Below are 24,827 nucleotides of genomic sequence, written 5' to 3' on the forward strand. Positions count from 1 at the left end.
AAATGTCTTGGAATGGCCTAGTCAAAGCCCAGACCTCAATCCAATTGAGAATCTGTCGTATGACTTAAAGATTGCTGTACACCAGCGGAACCAATCCAACTTGAAGGAGCTGAAGCAGTTTTGCCTTGAAGAATGGGAAAAATCCCAGTGGCTAGATAGGCCAAGCTTATAGAGACATACCCCAAGAGACTTGCAGCGGTATTTGCTGCAAAAGGTGGCTCTACAAAGTATTGACTTTGGGGGTGTGAATATTTATGCATGCTCAAGTTTTCAGTTTTTTTGTCTTATTTCTTGTTTGTTTCACAATAAAACATATTCTGCATCTTCAAAGTGGTAGACATGTTGTGTAAATCAAATGATACAAACCCCCCAAAAATACATTTTAATTCCAGGTTGTAAGGCAACAAAATAGTAAAAATGCCAAGGGCAGTGACTACTTTTGCAAGCCACTGTAAAGGGAATAGGGTGCCAATTGGGATGCTGACTTAGTGTCAGTCTCTGCCTCTGCAGAGCCTGCTGCTGCCTACCACCGCTCAGTCAGACTGCTCTATTTATGGTCCTAAGCCTTAGCAGGTAATTGAAGTTAGCTACACAGCCTTGGAGCGGTAGGGATGCTCACACACATTCACGCTCAAACACACAGGCGTGTGTGCACAGACAGACTGACGAACACGTGCACACCTCTTCCAAAGAAGGTGATGTAAAAACTCCCTGCGGTCTTGCCAAGGTTACCCACTTACCTTCCTCACGCTCCTCTGTCTTACCAACTCTCCCTCTCCCGCCCTCTCTCTCTCCCTGCTAGGCGACCCACTCCAACATGAGGACATACTACTTCTGCACAGACACAGCCAAAGACATGGAGTCCTGGATGAAAGTGATGACGGACGCAGCCCTGGTCCACACAGAGCCAATCAGAAGGTGGGTAAACCCAGATAGAATTGCCCACAAACCCAAATCCCTCCTATAGCAGCCAGACTGCCTTGATTGCCTGACCTATGGCAATGAAAGCTACCAACTGAACCGTGCAATCTACCAACAGTGATTGCATTTGTTTTGTAAGCAAATGGACAGCCGTGAGAGACTGCAGTGTTTCTTGCAGAAGCGAGAAATCGCATCAATTTAGAAGACAATTACCAGATGTTTTGTTGAAGATGCATAGCTGGGAACAAGAAGCTATAGTTTTAGGGCTATACAGCACAGCAATGGTATCCATCCTCACTGCCTCCAGTTAAACTTTCTTTCTTCTGTTGGTGTGGCACATCAGAGGCAACAAAATCGAAGTGTTAGTTCTTCTTGCTTCTGCACTTCACACTCGATACAACAAAATACTTTTAGTGCTGTTGGTAATTGCAGTGTTTTAGCCGTGAGCTGTTCGTGAAGGCTTATCGACATGGGCATACAGCGCTTTATACTCTGGAGAGACTCCGATAGACAGTGACACCTACTCTTCCCTATCCTGGAAGCACAGCACACCAGCAGTCCTAGCTTCATCATTGTGGCGTGATGCAGGCCGTGTCTGGAGGTTTGTTTGTATGTCTGCACACTGCAAGTACTTTAGCACTGCTGTCATCTTAAAGTCTGCCAATAGAAATTGGACATACTGCCATTACTGTACCTTTTACCTCACTGAGAAATACTAGAAAAATCCCAGGTAGAAATACATTATGTACTGGAGCATTAGATTAGCAGTCCCAAGTGGCTGTCACTGTGACTTGTCCCTGACCGCAGTAGGCGGTAAAGAACTGTGGCTAGCCTTGAGCTATTTCCCTCTGGAGTACCAGACCTGTTAATGGCCTTTCTGTAACAGACTGAAAGGTTGCAGCAGTGGATGGCTGCTCAGTCAAAGTAGCCATGTCTCACTATGCCCTCAGAGTGCTGAGGGCAGATAGTGATGTTTTAAAAAACACTCACTTCCTCTGCTTCTCTCTGGTCCCCCGAAGCAGGCAGGCAGGCAGGCAGGCAGGCAGGCAGGCAGGCAGGCAGGCAGGCAGGCAGGCAGGCAGGCAGGCAGGCAGGCAGGCAGGCAGGCAGGCAGGCAGGCAGGCAGGCAGGCAGGCAGGCAGGCAGGCAGGCAGGCAGGCAGGCAGGCAGGCAGGCAGGCAGGCAGGCAGGCAGGCAGGCAGGCAGGCAGGCAGGCAGGCAGGCAGGCAGGCAGGCAGGCAGGCAGGCAGGCAGGCAGGCAGGCAGGCAGGCAGGCAGGCAGGCAGGCAGGCAGGCAGGCAGGCAGGCAGGCAGGCAGGCAGGCAGGCAGGCAGGCAGGCAGGCAGGCAGGCAGGCAGGCAGGCAGGCAGGCAGGCAGGCGGAGGAGGGGAGATGTAGCAGTAGAGCCCAACGCCTGACACCCACACAGCAGGAGTCCATTGTTGGAATGTGAAAATATGTTTTTCTGTGAACCTGCTTGGTAATGACTTGTTGATATATATTTATCTTCATCGTTTTATCATTCATCTGTCTTTTTTTCTTTCTCTTACTGTTGTCAATCCCTGTTCACTCCCTCCTTTTCTCTCGTCAGTCACTCTCTCTCCCCCTCCTCTCACTCTTCCAGACTGGATAAGTTGAAGGTGGACCGCTGCTGTCCCCAGGAGGTGAACAACATCCTGAACCACAACCGGATTCTGACCCGACCAGAGATCCAGAACAACGAGAGGAACCTTGAGCCGCGCCAGCCCTCCATTACCCGCAGCATGGACCGCACAGATGGGGACAGGAAACACAAAGACCCAGAGAAACACACCCTTCAGAGAGAGCGGGAACGCTACACCCTGCAGAAAGACGGAGAGAGATACTCCCTTCAGAAAGACGGGGTGAGCTACACGCTGCAGAGAGACGGAGAGAGGTACCTGTTGCAGAAAGACGGCGAGCGGTACGCCCTGCAAAAAGACGGCGAGCGGTATTCCTTGCAGAAAGATGGAGGCGAACGATATTCTGTGCCTAAAGATGTTCAGATGGAGAAATACGCACCTCAGAAAGACGGGGAGAAGTACTTGGTACAGAAGGATGGAGAGAGATATGCACTGCAAAAAGAAGGAGAGAGATACACCCTCCAGAAAGATGGACAGAAATACAACCTCCAGAAAGGGGTAGAAAGGCAAACGTCTATGACTGAGAAAGATCGGTCAGATCGTTATGGGACCCTTGATGAAAGACAGAAGTATAAAACCCTACGGGAAGGGAGTAAGTGTGGTACCCTGCGGGATGGAGAGAAGCATGGGACGCTCGATAAGTATGGTACCCTTAGGGAAGTGGATAAGTATGGAACCCTCCGTGAAGGGAACAAGTATGGATTCCAGAGGGATGGCAGTGCTGAGAGGCCTCTGACTAAAATCAACAGCATCAAGCTCCAACCAGCCCAGGCAGCAGCCATCGCAGCAGCAGTTACAGCCTCCCGCCAGGTACAGGTCTCCCAGCACATGGCCCCACATCAGGTCAACGGCTCTGGGGAGCGGGCTGGGGACCAAAGCCCAGGGGAGGTGGTAGGTACCCTGGGCAGAGGAGCAGGGAAGGCCCATGACCCGCCTCAGAACCAGCAGGCCCAGGAGCCAGAGAAGAGTCTGACCAGAACCAACTCCATGAGGCAGCTGGAGAACTGGGTTAGGACCCAGAGGACACAAGAGGATGACGATACCAGGAGGTATGGGGGTGGTGTGTCTTTCTGTCTGTCTGCCTGCCTGCGCGCCCGTGTGTTTTGGGGTGGTGTGTGTTGGGGTTGATTGTGTTTCTGTCTGTCTTTATGTCTGTCTGTTTCTTTATTGATCTGTACGTACTAGAGGTTGACCGATTTATGATTTTTCAATACCGATACCGATTTATTGGAGGACCAAAAAAAGCCGATAGCGATTAATCGGATGATTTTATTTATTTATTTGTAATAATGACAATTACAACAATACTGAATGAACACTTATTTTAACTTAATATAGTACATCAATAAAATCAATTTAGCCTCAAATAAATAATGAAACATGTTCAATTTGGTTTAAATAATGCAAAAACAAAGTGTTGGAGAAGAAAGTAAAAGTGCAATATGTGCCATGTAAATAAGCTAACGTTTAAGTTCCTTGCTCAGAACATGAGAACATATGAAAGCTGGTGGTTCCTTTTAACATGAGTCTTCAATATTTCCAGGTAATAAGTTTTATGTTGTAATTATTATAGGACTTATAGGACTATTTCTCTCTAAACCATTTGTATTTCGTATACCTTTAACTATTAGATGTTCTTATAGGCACTTTGGTATTGCCAGTGTAACAGTATAGCTTCTGTCCCTCTCCTCGTCCCTACCTGGGCTCGAACCAGGAACACATCGACAACAGCCACCCTCAAAGCATCGTTACCCATAGGGGAAAGGGGAACAAGGTCTCAGAGCGAGTGACGTCACCGATTGAAATGCTATTAGCGCGCACCCCTCTAACTAGTTAGCCATTTCACATCAGTTACACCAGCCTAATCTCGGGAGTTGATAGGCTTGAAGTCATAAACAGCTCAATGCTTAAAGCACAGCGAAGAGCTGCTGGCAAACGCACGAAAGTGCTGTTTTGAATGAATGCTTATGAGCCTGCTGCTGCCTACCACCGCTCAGTCAGACTGCTCTATCAGATATCAAATCATAGAGGTTCCGTTACAGGTCGTAGAATCATAGACTTAATTATAACATAATAACACACAGAAATACGAGCCTTTGGTCATTAATATGGTCAAATCCGGAAACTATCATTTCAAAAACAAAACATTTATTCTTTCAGTGAAATACGGAACCGTTCCGTATTTTATCTAACGGATGGCATCCCTAAGTCTAAATATTGCTGTTACATTGTACAACCTTCAACGTTATGTCATAATTATGTACAATTCTGGCAAATTAATTACGGTCTTTGTTAGGAATAAATGGTCTTCACACAGTTTGCAACGAGCCAGGCGGCCCAAACTGCTGCATATACCCTGACTGCTTGCACGGAACGCAAGAGAAGTGACACAATTTTCCTAGTTAAAATAAATTCATGTTAGCAGGCAATATTAACTAAATATGCAGGTTTAAAAATATATACTTGTGTATTGATTTTAAAGAAAGGCATTGATGTTTATGATTAGGTACACATTGGTGCAATGACGGTGCTTTTTTCACGAATGCGCTTGTTAAATCATCAACCGTTTGGCGAAGTAGGCTGTGATTCGATGAGAAATTAGCAGGCACCGCATCGATTATATGCAACGCAGGACACGCTAGATAAACTAGTAATATCATCAACCATGTGTAGTTAAGTAGTGATTATGTTAAGATTGATTGTTTTTTTATAAGATAAGTTTAATGCTCGCTAGCAACTTACCTTGGCTTCTTGCTGCCCTCGCGTAACAGGTAGTCAGCCTGCCACGCAGGCTCCTCGTGGAGTGCAATGTAAGGCAGGTGGTTAGAGCGTTGGACTAGTTACCGGAAGGTTGCAAGATCGAATCCCCGAGCTGACAAGGTAAAAATCTGTCGTTCTGCCCCTGAACAAGGCAGTTAACCCACCGTTCCTAGGCCGTCATTGAAAATAAGAATGTGTTCTTAACTGATTTGCCTAGTTAAATAAAGGTAAAAAGAAAAAAACAGCCATAATCGGTGTCCAAAAATGCCGATTACCGATTGTTATGAAAACTTGAAATCGGCCCTAATTAATCGGCCATTCCGATTAATCGGTCGACCTCTGGTACATACCCATGCCTCTCTGAAATCTGTTACAGTTCTCTCAGATAGTGCAAACTCATTGTCAAAGCAAAAACCACCTCAAATCAAATTGTATTGGTCACATACACATGATTAGCAGATGTTAATGCGAGTGTAGCGAAATGCTTGTGCTTCCAGTTCCGACAATGCAGTAATATCTAACAAGCAAAAACCACCTCTGTGTGTCTGCAGTGCACTCTGTCAGCCAGCAACTAGAGGTTAGGTTGTCTCTAACAGCACCGGGCAGACAGAGAAAAGAGAAGTAAAAAACAACCACTTCCTCTTCGCTCGTGGCTATATCTCCCAGACCTCTTTATCTTGACCATACCCCTCTCTCTCTTTCTCTTTCCTTGTCTCTCTCTCTTTCTCTCTTTTACTGTCTCTGCTCAGTACTCTAGCATCCTTGGCCGCGAGAGCTAAAAGCTTTTCATGTCATCGCTGTATGTCGTCAGGGATCATGCACTCATTTTGCTGGGCTTGTTTGAGAACAGGAGCGAGGGAATGTTTGCTCCCCGTCTCTTCCTGTCCTCCTCCCATTCCTTTAGATTAATAAGTTATGGACCTGTGTCCCTGTTAGAAGTAGAGCACCGTTCAATGCTCATACTGCATCATCATCAGTCCTCTATAACAGCTGAGGGAATAGAGGGGAAACTTCTTGATGACATGTTTTGGTCTGCGTCTCCAGATCCAGATCCCTATTGGCCCTGGTCAAAAGGAGGGCACTACATAGGGAATAGGGTGCCATTTGGTACGTGTAAATACGGATTCCCTCTGTGTGTTATTCCAACAATCTGGTGTTCTCACGTTTCCAATTCCCTTTGACGGAGATAGTGTGTACATAGCAGTGCAAGCAAACGCTCAGGTCCCGAGCTTCTATTTGAACTGTGGGCAGCAAGGTGAGATATTAGAACTGTTGTACTGTGGAATATAGATAATGAAATCCATATGATTCCACCTCGTACAAGACTTTATTATTTATTCATCCTTTATTTAACTAGACAAGTCAGTTAACCTTTCACGAGTATCAACCCCGTATCCGGGATCACCCCCCACCCCCCCCACACTGATTAGCATCGCTAGCATAGCTTCACAAGTAAATAGTAGCATCTAAATATCATTAAATCACAAGTCCAAGACACCAGATGAAAGATACAGATCTTGTGAATAAACCCATCATTTCTGTTTTTTAAAATGTTTTACAGGGAAGACACAATATGTAAATCTATTAGCTAACCACGTTAGCAAAATACACCATCTTTCTTTGTCCACCATTTTCTCTCTCCACCACTAGCTATCACCAATTCGGCTAAACTAAGATATTGATAGCAACAAACCAAGAAAAAAACTCATCAGATGACAGTCTGATAACATATTTATGGTATAGGATAGGTGTTGTTAGAAAAAAGTGCATATTTCAGGTAGAAATCACAGTTTACAATTGCACCGACCATCACAAATCGACTAGAATTACTAGATAGAGCAACGTGTATGACCAATTTACTCATCATAAAACATTTCATAAAAATAGACAAAGCATAGCAATGGAAAGACACAGTTCTTGTGATTTCAGACCATATTTCAGATTTTCTAAGCGTTTTTCAGCGAAAACACAATAAATCGATAAGTTAGCATACCACATGTGCAAACGTTAGTAGAGCATGAATTCAAGGCAAAGGGAGCTATAACGTTATCATCGCCAAAATATATTAATTTTTTCACTAACCTTCTCAGAATTCTTCCGATGACACTCCTGTAACATCATTTTACAACATACATATACAGTTTGTTCGAAAAGGTGCATATTTAGCCATACAAAACCGTGGTTATACAATGGAAATAGTCACAACTCAAGCATCAAAATGAGGGACGTCAGCTTTCAGAGTGATCTAGTTTAATCCAAAGCTAATCATATACTTGACTAAAAAATACAGAGTTGACAGGAATCGAAAGACAAATTAGTTCTTAATGCAACCGCTGACTTACATTTTTAAAATTATCCTTACTTTTCAATACAGGGTTCGCCAAGTGAAGCTATACCAAACAAAATGGCGAAATATGCGTTTAAAATATTTCGACAGAACAACGATTTATCATATTAAATATTGCTTACTTTGAGCTGTTCTTCCATCAGATTCTTGGGCAATGTATTCTTTCTTGGGTTTAATCTTCTTTTGGTCGAAAGATGTCCTTTGTCCGTCTAAATGCCCGCTAACGTTCGACCGGGACCCCGAAATGTGCCCGGTGCTTCACATAGAAATGCATCAAAATCGCACTAAACGGATATAAATTGCTATAAAACGGTTTAAATTAACTACCTTATGATGTTTCTAAGTCCTATATCGAATTAAATTACAGACGGATACATTTCAAGTTGATAACCGAGCCTGTGAAAATGGCATCCGGAGGTCCCTTCCTGCGTAAGGGCGAGCGTCGAAAGGGGGGCTACTCTCACTCCTTGGTCTTTTATAACCTCTGAGAGCTACGGAGAAGGCCCATTCCACTTCTCATTGGTTACTGACATCCAGGGGAAGGCGGGTGCAGTTCGTGTCGTTCCATAGGATAGACAGAGACCTTAAAAACTGATCTGAAACCAGAGCTTCGCTCTCAGACCTTTCACTGTCTGTCATGGATTTCGCTGTAGAAAGAGTTCTGGGTCACCCACAGACATCATTCCAACTTTGTATGAAACTAGAAAGTGTTTTCTATCCAATAGAATTAATAATATGCATATTGTACGAGCAAGAATTGAGTACTAGGCAGTTTAATTTGGAGACGACAAAATGCTAATTCGGAACAGCACCCCCTGTAGTCGCAAGAAGTTAACCTTTCTAGCGCAGGCGTTCCGCTAGCGGAACCCCTCGACAACATTCCGCTGAAAAGGCAGCGCGGGAAATTCAAAAATATTTTTCAGAAATATGTCACTTTCACACATTAACAGGTCCAATACAGCAAATGAAAGATAAATATCTTGTTAATCTACACATCGTGTCCGATTTCAAAAAGGCTTTACAGCGAAAGCACAACATATGATTATGTTAGTTCAAAAGTAATTTTCCAGTCAAAGATAGGAGTCACAAAAAGCAGAAATATAGATAAAATTAATCACTAACCTTTGATGATCTTCATCAGATGACACTCATAGGACATCATGTTTCACAATACATGTATGTTCTGTTCGATAATGTGCATATTTATATCCAAAAATCTCAGTTTACATTGGCGCGTTATGTGCAATAATGTTTTGATTCCTTAACATCCGGTGATCTTGCAGATAGCCACAGAAATCCCAGAAATACTCATAATAAACATTGATAAAAGATACAAGTGTTATTCACAGAATTAAAGATAGACTTCTCCTTAACCTCTCTTGGGCACGTGAGATGGTAGCGTCCCACCTCTTCAACAGCCAGTGAAACTGCTGGGCGCCAAATTCAAATACAGAAATACTCATTATAAAAATTCAGAAAACAAAACATATTTTACATAGGTTTAAAGATTAACTTCTTGTGAATCCAACCACGGTGTCAGATTTAAAAAATGCTTTACGGCGAAAGCATACCTTACGGTTCTTTGAGAACATAGCCCACTAGACAAATCATTACAAACAGTAGCCAGCCAAGTAGAACAGTTACACATGTCAGAAATAGAGAAAATTAATCCATTACCTTTGATGATCTTCATATGGTTGCACTCAGCAGACATTCATTTACTCAATAAATGTTCCTTTTGTTCGATAAATTCTCTTTATATCCAAAAACCTCAGTTTTGTTTGCGCGTTTTCTTCAGTAATCCACAGGCTCAAACGCAGTCAAAACAGGAAGACAAAAAAATCCAAATTGTATCCGTAATGTTCATAGAAACATGTCAAACGATGTTTATATTCAAACCTCAGGTTGTTTTTAGCCTAAATAATCAATAATATTTCAACCGGACAATAACGTCGTCAATTTAAAAGGTAAACAAGAAACGCACTCTCTCGGTCGTGCGCATGAAAAAGGTCTGTGACACTTTAGGGTCCACTCATTCAGACTGCTCTTACTTCTTCATTTTTCAGAATACAAGCCCAAAAAAAATTCTAAAGACTGTTGACATCTAGTGGAAGGCATATAAACTGCAATTTGAGTCCTAAGTCAATGGATACTGTAATGGCATTGAATAGAAAACTACAAAACCAAAAAAATAACTACTTCCTGAATGGATTTTTCTCAGGTTTCTCAGTTCTGTTATACTCACAGACACTGTTTTAACAGTTTTGGAAACTTTAGAGTGTTTTCTATCCAAATCTACCAGTGTATATGCATATCATATCTTCTAGGCCCGAGAAGCAGGCAGTTTAATTTGGGCATGCATTTCATCCAAAATTCCGAATGCTGCCCCCTACCCTAGTGAAGTTAATGCAACCGCTGTGTCAGATTTCAAAAAAACTTTACGGAAAAAGCATAATCTGAGTACGGCGCTCAGAGCCCAATCCAGCCAACAGAAGTCAACAGAAGTTAGAAATAACATGATAAATATTCACTTACCTTTGATGATCTTCATCAGAATGCACTCCCAGGAACCCCAGTTTGACAATTAATGACTGATTTGTTCCATAAAGTTCCATAAAGTCCATCATTTATGTCCAAATAGCCACTAGTTGTTAGCGTGTTCAGCCCAGTAATCCATCTTCATGAGCACTAGGTCCAGACAAAAACTCAAAGTTCCGTTACAGGTCGTAGAAACATATCAAACGATGTATGGAATCAATCTTTAGGATGTTTTTAACATAAATCATCAATAATGTTCCAACCGGAGAATTCCATCGTCTGTAGCAAAGCACTGGAATGAGAGGTAACTCTGTTGGGAGTGCGCGTCACGAGCATGAGACACTCTGCCAGACCACTGACTCAAACAGGTCTCATGAGCCCCTCCTTTATAGCAGAAGCCCGAAACAAGTTTCTAAAGACGTTTGACATCTAGTGGAAGCCTTAGGAAGAGCAAGTAAACCCCATAGACACTGTGTATTCGGTAGGCCAAGCTTTGAAAAACTACAAACCTCAGATTTCCCACTTCCTGGTTGGATTTTTCTCAGGTTTTTGCCTGCCATATGAGTTCTGTTATACTCACAGACATCATTCAAACAGTTTTAGAAACTTCAGAGTGTTTTTCATCCAATACTACTAATAATATGCATATATTAGCATCTGGGACAGAGTAGCAGGCCGTTTACTCTGGGCACGCATTTCATGCAAAAGTGATAATGCTGCTCCCTATCCCAAACAGGATAAGGAACAAATTCTTATTTACAATGATGGCCTACCCCATGCCAAACCCAGATGACGCTGGGCCAATTGTGCGCCACCCAATAGGACTCCCAATCACGGCCAGATGTGATCAGCCTAGATTTGAACCAGGGATTGTAGTGACGCCTCTCGCACTGAGATGCAGTGCCTTAGACCGCTGCGCCACTCGGGGGCCCTATAGATATAGCTCACTGGGCTCTACAGAAGACCGTATGTGCCTGTGTTTGTAGAACATAAGTTATAGATGCATACTTTATGCCCCTGTGCTTGTATGACATTGGCTATTGGCTGTGTTTGAGGTTATGTCTTCTTTACCACTGAACTCTCTCTGTCCCTACTCTCTGGCTGTGAATTTACTGTACTAAACCCATATTAGGAGCCCAGACATTCAGCCTGCAGCCTCTGCTATAGCCTAGTCTCAGAGCCAGCGAGAATAGAGATTAGAGCCAGCGCCCTACTTTCCCTTTTCCCTCTCTACCATCCATTAAACTAGATTTGTTTACGGCAATTAAGCCTCTGAGAAGAGGAAGGACTCAGAGGAACTGATGCTAAACAGCACAAACAATGGACTGGTTCAATTTAGCCCCCTGTTCTCTTAATGTCCCCTGTCCCTTTTCGCTTACTGTTGTGGACTCTTACCATGCAGTTGTTGTAGGCTTATAATACTGTCAGATGCTCTGTATCATCCTCAAGGGGATATGCTTTTATTCATCATATACAGGCTAGTTTCTGGACACGATTTTGAGACTTCATTAAGGCCGTTGGTGTCTTTGTGTCTGATACTTAGCCTTGTTAATAAGCACAGAGTCACTCCACTGGCATGTAGTGACTCATTAGCTAGAAAGTACTGTACCTTTGGCAAATCGCTGACTCATATTAACACTAGTAGCCAATCACCTCTTACTGTAATGGGGTCATGACCTATCCATGGCTCTCCTCTCCTGATAAAGACCTGAGTGTGTCTGTGATATGGTAATGACCCAGCCATTAATTGTGTCTCCCAGGTATATAAAGGAAAGGTAAAGCAAATGCGGGGACTTATTAGCATAATGCTTTAATTAGATAAACACACAGGTAATTAGCGGCAGCAGGTAGCCTAGCGGTTAAGAGCATTGGGCCAGTAACCGAAAGGTCACTGGTTCGATTCCCTGAGCCGACTACTTGAAAAATCAGTCGATGTGCCCTTGAGCAGAGCACTTAACCCTAATTGGTCCTATAAGTCACTTTGGATAAGAGTGTCTGCTAAATGACTGAAATGTAAATACAGGTAATTAATATTCTCATCCGGCAGGTAGAGCATGTTTTGCATGCCGGTCCAAAAATCTAGTAAAATGTTAGGAATCGCCGGTTCACAATTTTTTAATGCTCATATTACATTATTTCTGCCTTCCGAAAAGACCTAATATTTGGTGACAACAGTGTCGAACCACATGTAACTGTGTTGACGGTCATTGATCTACAAGTCATTTGCAAGCCGAACAACCCCCAGGGAAAATTAGTAGCCTAGTCAAACTGCGCGCTGTGCCCAGCTTTGCGCGCTGTGCCCAGCTTTGCGCGCTGTGCCCAGCTTTGCGCGCTGTGCCCAGCTTTGCGCGCTGACCAACTCGAGGTAGGCAGCCTGTTCCTGATCTTGCCCATCTGTGCGCCACCTTCAGCTTGCAAATGCTAAAATGGCTTGTGTGATCTTAGGCTTTATTAGTTGCGTGACAACCTATGTGATTTGCTAGTTTATTGTTATATATTCGCTGTTGAAAATTGTGTGAAAGTAAACCGGAAACACAACTCATCTGGCTATACCTGCTGAATGGGGCTGACAACAGATTTCATTTTGATTGTTCAGGTTCTCTATCGGCAATAGTTTTTTTAAACAATCAGTGTATATGGTCATTTTTAGATATACAGGGTAAAGTTGATCATTTCATAACGATGACAGCAATCACTTTTGCGAGGCGCACTTCATGTCCGTAAAGAAAGGAGAAGAGAAAATCACTCTTCTGAAATCCCAAATTGTGCTATATATTCACTGGCTATGTCATAGCTAATTTGTAAGCGATAAATATTGATGCGTTACTAGCTCAAACACTAAATCTGCTAAAATGACAGGTTAATTAGAGGGTGATGGTGATTTCAGAACCCCTATTTGGGTGACAAAAAACATCGGCCCCTAATCTGATAGTGGTAGTGGAATGGTAGATGCCTAGTCTCCATTATGGTTTAGCTCAGGTGCCTACATTGTGTACACACACACAGTCTTATATAATTAATATTGTGGGGATTCAGTCCCATTCCACTAACCCTAACCATAGCTCCTAACCCAAATCTTAAACCCTAATTCTAACCATAACCTTAACCCTAAAACCCCTAAAAATAGCATTAAAACAAAATGTCCCCAGTTGGTCAAATTTTCATTTGTTTACTATTCTTGTGGGGACTTCAAGTTAGTGTGTGGACGTTAAACACGTCCACACACACACACACACACACACACACACACACACACACACACACACACACACACACACACACGTGTCAGCTCATACAGATCCAGCTCAGAGAGGCCCAGCTCATGAGCTCCATCAACAGCAGATTTTAATTTAGGATGGAAAATAAATGTATTTATGCAACAAATGTTAGTGCAGCAAACCATATTGAATCACATCGATTCGTTCTCTAGTTTGAACCTTTCATTTTTGATTAAACGCATAATTTCTGTATCGTGTCAGTCCATGTATCTACAAGTGCATTCGGAAAGTATTCAGACCCTTTGACTCTCTCCACATTTTGTTATGTTACAGCCTTATTCTAAAATTGACAAAATTGTTTTGTTTCCCTCATCAATCTACACACAATACCCCATGTTTTTTTTGCAAATGTGTTAAAAATAAGAAACTGAAATATCACATTTACGTAAGTATTCAGACCATTTACTCAGCACTTTGTTGAAGAACCTTTGGCAGCGATTACAGCCTTGTGTCTTCTTGGGTTTGATGCTACAAGCTTGGCACACCTGTATTTGGGTAGTTTCTCCCACTTTTCTCTGCAGATCCTCTCAAGCTCTGTCAGGTTAGAGGGGGAGCGTTGCTGCACAGCTATTTTCAGGTCTCTCCGGAGATGTTAGATCGGGTTCAAGTCCAGGCTCTGGCTGGGCCACTCAAGGACAATCAGAGACTTGTCACAAAGCCACTCCTGTGTGGTCTTGGCCATGTGCTTAGGGTCGTTGTCCTGTTGGAAGGTGAACCTTCGCCCCAGTCTGAGGTCCTGAGCGCTCTGGAGCAGGTTTTCATCAAGGGATATCTCTGTACTTTGCTCTGTTCATCTTTGCCTCGATCCAGACTAGTCTCCCAGTCGTTGTTGCTGAAAAACATCCCCACAGCATGATGATGTCAACACCATGCTTCACCGTAGTTTCCTACAGACATGACGCTTGGCATTCAGGCCAAAGAATTCAATCTTGGTTTCATCAGACCAGAGAATCTTGTTTCTCATGGTCCGAGAGTCCTTTAGGTGCCTTTTGGCAAACTCCAAGCGGGCGGTCATGCATTTACTGAGGGGCTTCCATCTAGCCACTCTACCATAAAGGTCTGATTTTGGTGGAGTCCTGCAGAGATGGTTGTCCTTCTGGAAAGCTGCACATACCTATTGATTGGTCAACTCCCCCTTGCAAAAATGCACATCATTTGTATCCTTTTGGGCTGCTGCAGTTTAGTGTTTTGGCACTTTGCCCACTGAGAGGGCTGTAAGAGAACTCAAAATCAGTCACCAAAGATATGGGATAAAAGGCAGGAATTCAGTTGCACCATTCCTGTTAGACATTGAAGAGTAGGAATATGAAAATAAATAATTAAAATGTAAAAGGCTATGAAGCAAGAATTCTTAAATGTGCTCAACCAAGCAGTTGATATGTCAGTAAAATGTATGGTGGATTCATATTTTTTTAAATTCAAAATACTTGGTGAAAAATATGATTAAATTGTTGTCAATTTAATTGGCAATCTAATTGGGAATCATACAAAACACCAACATACAAAATAATATACTAGAATACCCCCGAGTCACGCCCTGACCTACTACACCAGCGCAGCCTTCTTCTGGCTCTGGCCATGGAGATGGACTGGTCGCCGTGCCTGGACTGGGCACCGGCGCTGAGGAAGGTTCCGGCCATGGAGCTGGGCTGGCCGCCGTGCCTGGACTGGATACCGGTACTGAGGAAGGTGCCGGCCATGGAGCTGGACTGGACACCGTACCCGGACTGGCCACCGGCGCAGAGGAAGGCTCCTGTCCTGGAGCTGGACTGGACGCCTTTCCTGGAAGCTCCGGACCGTTGACCCTCGCTGGAGGTTCCGGACCGTTGACCGTCGCTGGAGGTTCCGGACCGTTGGCCGTCGCTGGAGGTTCCGGACCGCTGGAGGTTCCGGACCGTTGGCCGTCGCTGGAGGTTCCGAACCGTTATTTATTTACAACTTGCTGTTTATTCTGGAAATTACAGAGCTCTACCAGACAGTTGAGAAGTCAAAAGAGGGTTATTACTAGCAATGCCATATTAGATATTTGCATAGCATTTTTTATAATCTAAACAATATTTCAAATATTAATTTAGGTTTGCTTCGATGGCTTTTATATGTAGGTTAAGCATTGTTAAATGAGGACTGATGTTATGGTAATTTCGTCAGTCCAAACATGAAAATTCAATTACATTGAAATGAATGCTTTTTCAGGTGGTTTATAGTGTGCAATGTCCCTCAAAATGGTTCTTAAATTTCAAATGATCCAGGTTCTTCCACCATGTTTTCCACATATTCAGACTACATTTTGAGAAAATGAAGTGCAGTTTTCAAATACTATTATATAGATTATTTTGGCAACCTTATGTCTGAATATTGATTAATTTACCCCATGGGTCATGAAATGTGGTTTAACACCAATTTATGTGTCATGCCCTGACCATAGAGAACCCTTCTTTCTCTACGGTGTAGTAGGTCAGGGCGTGACTAGGGGGTATTCTAGTTTATTATTTTCTATGTTGGTGTTTTGTATGATTCCCAATTAGAGGCAGCTGGAAATCGTTGTCTCTAATTGGGGATCATATTTAAGTAACTATTTATCCCACCTGTGTTTGTGGGATATTGTTTTGTGCATGTGCACCACGTAGTCACGTTTAGTTGTTCGTTTATTGTTAAATTTTGTTTTGTTTAAGTTTCTCTTTGAATTAAATATGTGGAACTCAACATCCGCTGCGCCCTGGTCCCGTTCTTACGACAACCGTGACAGAATACCCCACCAAAAGAGGACCAAGCAGCGTATCCACGAGGTAAAGGAGTTTTGGACATGGGAAGAAGTGATGGGTGGATGCGAGACCCTTCCTTGGCGGCAGACGGAAGGTAATAATGGAGGACAGCAACGACGCCAGAGTTCGCAGCCACAGAAAGCCCAAGGACAACCCCAAGATTGTTTTTGGGGGGGGCTCAAGGGGTGGCCGGCTGAGCCGCGGGAAGAGCCAGAGCACATGGAGCAGGCGATAGAGAAGTAGCTCTAACCTCTTGGGAGTATGATCTTTGACCCTCTGTAACTCTTACAGATATCTTAGTGATCTTCTGAAATCTATCATGTTCAAACATATCCTTCATGTCAATCGTCTTTTTTGAAAGAAAGAATGTCTGTTTTTTTTTGAGGAACTGAAAGAGAGCTGTAAATAGAGACTTTCACAAGCTGGTTAACAGACACTATGACTGTACTGTACGAATAAAGTTCTGCTGCTCCTCAGATGTATACAGACGATAACTGTGACAATCAGAGAACACTTTGCAGCCCTCCACTCATTTCTTCATTGACTGTGGGACATTTATACTTTATTTACTTTTGGAACCAAACTAACCATTAGAGAATGACTTTGTAACCTTAAGTACCATTCAACTGGAGGGTGAAAGGGCAGAGGATTGGAACAACAAAAAGCTGTGAGCTGTTAGTTACCAAGGAGAAAGGCATCTGAAATAATAAAGAAGAAGAAAGACTCCATACTGTTTGCAACACTCCGAAGGGTGTTACTGCATCAAACCGACATTCTACAGATTTCAACCGGATCCAAACTTCTGACAATCATCTCAGTAGATTTGACTGTTGTTGGGAGAGATGAGAGCTATGTTTCCCCTGTTCCTGTTGATTCAGAGTGTTAGTGGATGGATGCACCCTAAATGCCACGTTTATAACAGTGGTCAACACTTTCCCACCTGGAACTACTGTCCTTTGGCAGAACAGTACACTGCTGCCTGTCGAGATGTCACAGCCATCGAGGAGGATCTGCTTGGACTTCCCTCTAATATCAATACCCTCTGCATATCTATGAAACATGGTGAAAATAGTTCCATGTCTCTGGGCTTTTTCGCTCGTTTTCAGTATTTGAAGTACCTGTACATTGGAGGCTGTTTTCCTCAAATCCTTCCAGCTGGGAATAGCCAGGGCCTTCAAAATCTGCAACATATGTACATTAATGGATTGGTCACTGGGTGCTGTGATTGTCATATTGGGCCTAACACATTCAGAGATCTAGTCAAGCTAAGTAATTTGACCATAATTGGTTATAGGCTATCAGCAATGGCACCAGATGTTTTCCATGGCATACCTCAATTACAACGTGTCTTTATTCATGAACCCTGTGTAGAGGATTTGTCAGAAATACTATGCAGAATAATTAATATAATGTCACTTACAGAGTTAAATGTACAGGCACCAAATATACAATCATTAAACCAATCAAACTGCTCCATCTTAAACGCCACCGAAAGCAATCTAACAAGCGCTAGTTTAGGTTTCGGTCAAATAAAACATATAGAGGAAGGTGCACTGGCTTGTCTCCAGAACCTGACACGTTTTTCTGGGGTCCTAAACCAGGATGTCCTACTGCGCCTTCCCCTGTCTGGCATTAAGCAAATCCAGTTCTTGTATTTCTCTGGTAGGACTGACATTGATTTTGAAAGTATCTGTAATGTAGTGTTTTTGCTTTCAGTCAAGGAAATACATTTAGCCCATGTCAATACAAGCAGCCTCTCCATGTCCAGTGTGGAATTGTGCATTGGGCTGGAATCTATGGGTTTTCATGGACTCGAAGCCTTCCATTCTTCTCCCCATTTGAAATTGAATTTTATTTCCAGTCTCAAAAACCTTAAAATATTATATGTATGTGACCAGACAGCAAACAGTCTTGACCTCTGCTCCTTCCGAAAACAACCAATCACATGGTTAACACGACTCACTTTCATGTCGAGAAATGTACAAACGCTTTTTGCAAAACAGTTCAGCTGTCTTGAGAACCTGCGGACTCTAGATTTGTCATGTTGTTTCATTTCAAACATTGAAGACTTTGCTTTCTTCGGATTGGCAAATCTGGAGTCCTTAGACATTACACAAAATAATATAACCCAGTTATATGCAAACACGTTTATTGGTTTACATAGTTTGACATTGTTAGACCTCAGGGGAAATCCACAGATCTACAATATTGAAGCAATGTCTTTCGCACAACTTACGTGTCTAAGACAAGTGTTTCTGGGGTACTTGAACTATCCACCAAGAGAACCCGTGATAAAGCTGAATCTGACACTTGTATTCGGTGACGTTCTGAGTCACCTGACTCATCTGTACATTAGTTCAGGTATGAGGCCAATGCAGTTGATTATTGGCAGTAACGTCACATCTAAACAGAACCTGAGTCTCCAACTCAAAGGCCAGACAGTGTCATTTGAAGACTGTGACAGACCCTTCTTTCAGTCTGTAACCCATCTTAATGCTGATGCTGAAGAATTCCTTTGTGGAGCTGAATTCATGGGAAAGTACTTCACGTCCGTGGAGACATTTGTCTACAGATCAAAGCTTTCAGCTAAAAGTGTGGATTTAACATCAATGAATCAGCTGATTCACCTGAAGAAACTGACTCTAATACAGGTGGATCTTTTAACACAGCGTTCTGCCGACATCATTTTTCACAACCTGACCAAACTGGAGGTTCTGAAACTTTCAAACTGCAGGATTGACTCTTTGGAGGGGGGTTTAACTAAAGACTTTAAATCCTTGAAAACATTATATTTGCGTATCGAGAACATTTATAATGTAATCTACAGCTTTACTGAACCTCTCTCTAGCCTAAAGTATTTGATACTTGATACATTACAGATTTTTTGCAGTTGTGACAATGCTTGGCTCATTGCATGGGCAAAGGCGTACAGGCCGGTTGAAGTGATCATGCTTAATCATGAAGTTATGTATAAATTAGAAGACTTGATATGCTTGTCAGACAATGGACTAGACACACCTAACTTTGTCAAGTACACAGAAGCCAACTGCACAACAGAGGTGGGCTTTGTGCTCTTTGCTGCGACTGGCCTGGGAGTCCTGTTCTTCATGCTGGTGGTGCTGGTCCATAATCTGGCCGGTCCTTACCTCCTCCCCCTCTACTACATCACCCTTGGCTGGCTGTCGGAGGCGATGCGATCAAACACCAGGGGGCGCTACCACTACGATGCGTTTGTCTCCTACAGCGGGAAGGACGAGCGCTGGGTGGTGGAGGAGCTACTACCCAACCTGGAGAAGAGGGGTCCCCCTTTCCTGCGCCTCTGTCTGCACAGCAGGGACTTCCAGCTGGGGAAGGACATTGTGGAGAACATCACAGACAGCCTCTACCGGAGCCGACACACCCTCTGCCTGGTCAGCCGCCACTACCTGCGCAGTAACTGGTGCTCCCTGGAGATGAAGCTGGCCACCTCCAGGCTGCAGGTGGAGCAAAGGGACATCCTCCTCCTGGTCTTCCTGGAGAAGATCCCCCCGTGCCGGCTATCTCCCCACCACAGGCTGGCTCGCCTTGTCAAGACTAGGACCTATCTGGACTGGCCCCAGGACCCCCATCAGCACCAGGCATTCTGGGACAGACTGTGGGCTAAACTGAAACCTCCAACTGAAGCCTGAGATCAGAGGGTTATGTAGGACCTTGTGTTAATGCTGAGACAAATAATGTTAGCAGATTTGTTGAGGTATTGCATTTGCAGTTAAAAGTCCTCGGTACTAAGAGCCTCCCGAGTGGCGCAGCAATCTAAGGCGCTACATCGCCGTGCTTGAGGCGTCACTACAGACCCGGGTTCGATCCCAGGCTGTGTCACATCCAGCCGTGACCGGGAGACCCATGAGGCGGCACACAATTGGCCCAGCGTTGTCCAAGTTAGGGGAGGGTTTGCCTGGCCGGGATTTACTTGTCCCATCGCGCTCTAGCGACTCCTTGTGGTGGTCAGGCACCTGCAAGCTCGGTCGCCAGCTAGACGGTGTTTCCTTCCTCCGCGTCAAAAAGCAGTGCGGCTTGGCAGGGTCGTGTTTCGGAGCATGGCTCTCGACCTTCGCCTCTCCCGAGTCCGTAGGGGAGTTGCAGCTTTGGGACAAGACTGTAGCTACCAATTGGGGAGAATTAAAAAATAAAATAAAATGTAATAATCCTCGGTACAAAACGTCTACCGGTATTTGAGGTTTGTTTAGACAATTCTGATTCCTTAAATTAAATAAGCCTGTTTATTTTTTTTCTACAAATTCAACACCTTATCACTAACACATATGTTTGTTTGTGTCTTTGTTGCTTAGAGGACCTGAAAAAGGTTTTATACTATTTTTGTTGTATATCAGGGTAAAACCAATGTGACCGACCATCTGCTGTATGCTGCTTTGAATGACAATGCATGAATGACCATGAACCATTTATTTAAATTTCAACATAGATCAGAAGTTTGTACATACATTTAGTTGCTAGTTGTTTAACAAATGTTTTACCTGTATATGGTCTGCTACATATGTCATTTAACAATTCTTAACTCATGGGTGTGGGGAGGTGTCTCCCTTTCTGGACAATTGTTATTTCTGCGCTATATTTGTGAGTTGGAGGGAACCTAGTTTTATTGTATTATTTGATTTTTGATTATTGTTTATTGTTAACATTTAAGTACCTTGCCGTGATTGTTTTCAATTAAAATGGTCAAAAAGAAATTGTGTTTTAGCAAATAGCAATTTCTCAAGCAAGAATTGGTGATGTCACCAGGCATGCAAAATTCCATCCCACCAAAACAGGCTGAAATTTCAGGCGATCTTTTCAAACAGCTCTTACACTTAAAGGGCATTATCATCACTTTCACAAATTCACAGTATTATTCCAACCTCATTGTCTGTAAATGTATATAAAACACAGGAAAAACTCTCTTTTGACTGCGTTGGGCCTTCAAAAAACAATTCCCCTGCCTTAGCATAAGCAGAAGGAGTTAAATGTAATGATTAATATGTACTTTTTCAAGTAACAAATCCCAACACTGGTGGTAACTAGTGGGAAATATATTACTTTTTCAAGTAACTAATCCCAACACTGGTGGTCACTAGCGGGCATAGCCACAGTCATAAAATCTGATTTTAAACCTAACCTTAACCACACTGCTAACTTTATGCCCAACCTTAAACTAAAAGCTAATTTTGGTTTTCAAACATGTTTTACTATATAGCCTATTTTGACTTTGCGGCTGGCCCATTTAACGGAAACCGCTCAGCTGGGCCTCCAGGAGACGATTCATCCCTATAAACGTCAACCTGCATAAAGGCACGCTACAGGGCTCTGGAGAAGACTACAGTAGCAGATAATGATGACATATTTCAAGTGAAATCCCAAGGTCAAGAACATTAGGAAATGGCGGCACTCCAAAATGGTCAAGAAGACTTAGTGGTGGGAGGACACATTGCTCTGTCTCTTCCCTTTCCACATGTGGTGTGTGTTCGGGTATGTGCGTGTAGCATTATTGCTGTGATCTTCATTGCTAAGATCATTTCCAAGAACTTCCTCTATTTAAGCCTGATAAGCCATATTTATACCAAATAAATACAAAAATGTAAGTGTGTTCTGTATTGAAAATAAGTATCTGAACAACTCTCCTATACTAGTACAAAAAAAATGCACTGTCATACATGATCTCAAAAGGTATTTTTATTTTATCTTTATTTAACTAGGCAAGTCAGTTAAGAACGAATTCTTATTTTCAATGACGGCCTAGGAACAGTGGGTTAACTGCCTTGCTCAGATTTGTACCTTGTCAGCTCGGGGATTCGAACTAAGGCTACCCTGCCGCCCCACAGGCAGGTAGCAGGGTAGCTATCTCAAAAGGTAGCCTAAACATGTGTGAAACATGGTGGAAAAACCTGGGTCATTAGAAATGTAAGAACTATTTTGGGGACATTGTGCTATACAGCACCTAAAAATGCATCGATTTGGACACAAAATGACCATGAATTGTTTAAATTTGACATCTGTCCTTATTAACATAAACATATCTACTGTATAAAAGCAATTCAAGCAGATCTAGATTAATGTATGTAATGTGCTTGTGATGAGTAAAAATGCTATGCAAATTACTATTCTAATATGACATTGCTAGTATGACCCTCTTGAGATCTCAACCGCCCGGTAGAGCTCTGTAATTTCCCAAATGAACATCTAACATCTAGTAAAAAAAAAGCTGCTAGATGTTATTATTTGAGTCGTTCGTACTTGGAATTTAAGGTGACATTTTTTTAAACATGTTTTTCAAGAAGAGACGGTTAAAGGGTTAACTTCTACTTGGTACTCATCCCGGATCCGGGAGCACCCTCATCAGTAAAAAAGCTGACTAGCATAGCCTAGCATAGCGCCACAAGTAAATACTAGCATCTAAATATCATGAAATCACAAGTCCAAGACACCAGATGAAAGATACACATCTTGTGAATCCAGCCATCATTTCCGATTTTTAAAATGTTTTACAGGGAAAACACAATATGTATTTCTATTAGCTAACAACGATAGCAAAAGACTCAACCTTTTTTTTTACTGCATAGGTAGCTATCACAAATTCGACCAAATAAAGATATAAATAGTCACTAACCAAGAAACAACTTCATCAGATGACAGTCCTATAACAGATTTATTGTATTGCATATGTTTTGTTCGAAAAATGTGCATATTTCAGGTATAAATCATAGTTTTACATTGCAGCCACCATCACAACTCTCAGCAAAGCAGCTAGAATAACTACAGAAACCAACATGAAATACCTAAATACTCATCATAAAACATTTATGAAAAATACACGGTGTACAGCAAATTAAAGACAAACATCTTGTGAATCCAGCCAATATTTCAGATTTTTTTTTTACAGCGAAAACACAATATAGCATTATATTAGCTTACTACAATAGCCTACCACACAGCCCCATTCATTCAACATAACGTTAGCGATAGCGAATAAACCAGCAAAAGATATTAATTTTTTCACTAACCTTTTCAAACTTCTCAAACTTCATCAGATGACAGTCCTATAACATCATATTACACAATACATATATGGTTTGTTCGAAAATGTGCATATTTAGCGGCACAAATCGTGGTTTTACAATGTGAATAGTAGCCAAACTGCAAACAAAATGTCGGGTGAAATCTTGGGAGAGGCACCTAATCTAATCAATAACTAATCATAAACTTGACTAAAAAATACAGGTTGGACAGCAAATTAAAGATACACTAGTTCTTAATGCAACCGCTGTGTTAGATTTTTAAAATTAACGTTACTACGACATACAGCGTACGTTAAAGCGAGACCGCGCCGAAATTAATGGCGGAATAATAGTTTAACATTTTCGACAGAAATACGAATTATCATCATAAATATTTCTTACTATTTGATGAGCTTCCATCAGAATCTTGTACAAGTTGTCATTTGTCCAGAATAATCGTTGCTCGGTTGTAGAATGTCGTCTTCAACTGTGGAATTAGCAGCAAACGTTAGCCATGTGGTGCAGACGTGTCCAAATCCCCAGAACGCAGCACAAAGAAAATCCCGAAAATCGCAATATACTGATATAAACTGATATAACTCAGTTTAAAATAACTACATTATGATGTTTTTAACACATATATCGAATAAAATCAGAGCCGGATATATCTAACGCCTATAACAACAGCTTTTCAGAACGCAATCCTGAGGTCTGTCTCGCGTCATGACGAACGGTGAAAAGACTACACCCACGGTTCCAAGAACTCTTGTTCGGCCTCAGATCTAGCTAGACACCCCATTCCAATTCTCACTGCCTACTGACATCTAGGGGAAGGCGTATGCAGTGCATGTCGACCCATAGATTACATGCAAATTAATAAACTGACCCTGGAACAGAGCCTTCGATTTCAGATTTCTCACTTCCTGACAGGAAGTTTGCTGCAAAATGAGTTCTGTTTTACTCACAGATATAATTCAAACGGTTTTAGAAACTAGAGAGTGTTTTCTATCCAATAGTAATAATAATATGCATGTTGTACGAGCAAGAATTGAGTACGAGGCAGTTTAATTTGGGAACGATTTTTTACAAAGTCGAAATGGCGCCCCCCTATTGAGAACACGTGATATTACTATTTATGTTACTTTGTGTTACCTTCATGAAAAAAATCTGGCTCGCCGACAGACTTCCACTCTGGGTCGATATCATACTGTACTCACTGACAGGTATCTGGTCGACTCGATAGGAATGTACAGTACGATGGATGTAAATTGTGTGGCGGAAAACGCAGCAGAAGTCCTGAGATTCGTCTGCCGCGCCCTCCCCTCTGTAAATCTACCCACCCACCTAGGCAGTGCCGACATTAACAGCTTTCCAGTCTTATACCCCTGGCATTCCCTGTGACAATGTCATGTGTGTGTAGCCCCCTACTCTCTATGGAGTCCATAGTCACCTTGATAAAGAACGGGACCCCCTGGTCCGTCTGCAACGTTCACCCTGGACGACCACTAGGAAGACCTGGGGAGGGCTTAACT

The 24,827-nt window shown here is 42.7% G+C and overlaps 1 protein-coding gene across 1 annotated transcript in view; it reads left to right on the forward strand.

Moving 5' to 3' along the window:
• LOC120031969 (pleckstrin homology domain-containing family A member 5-like) overlaps window positions 1–24,827 on the forward strand; it is a 182,639-nt gene that overhangs the window by 137,125 nt on the left and 20,687 nt on the right. The window contains exons 10-11 of the mRNA XM_038977861.1: window positions 803–918; window positions 2,546–3,631. Coding sequence (XP_038833789.1) covers window positions 803–918; window positions 2,546–3,631 — 1,202 coding nt within the window. The remainder of the gene's footprint in view (window positions 1–802; window positions 919–2,545; window positions 3,632–24,827) is intronic.

Source organism: Salvelinus namaycush, chromosome 38 (genome assembly GCF_016432855.1).
Source record: "Salvelinus namaycush isolate Seneca chromosome 38, SaNama_1.0, whole genome shotgun sequence".
NCBI lineage: Eukaryota > Metazoa > Chordata > Actinopteri > Salmoniformes > Salmonidae > Salvelinus > Salvelinus namaycush.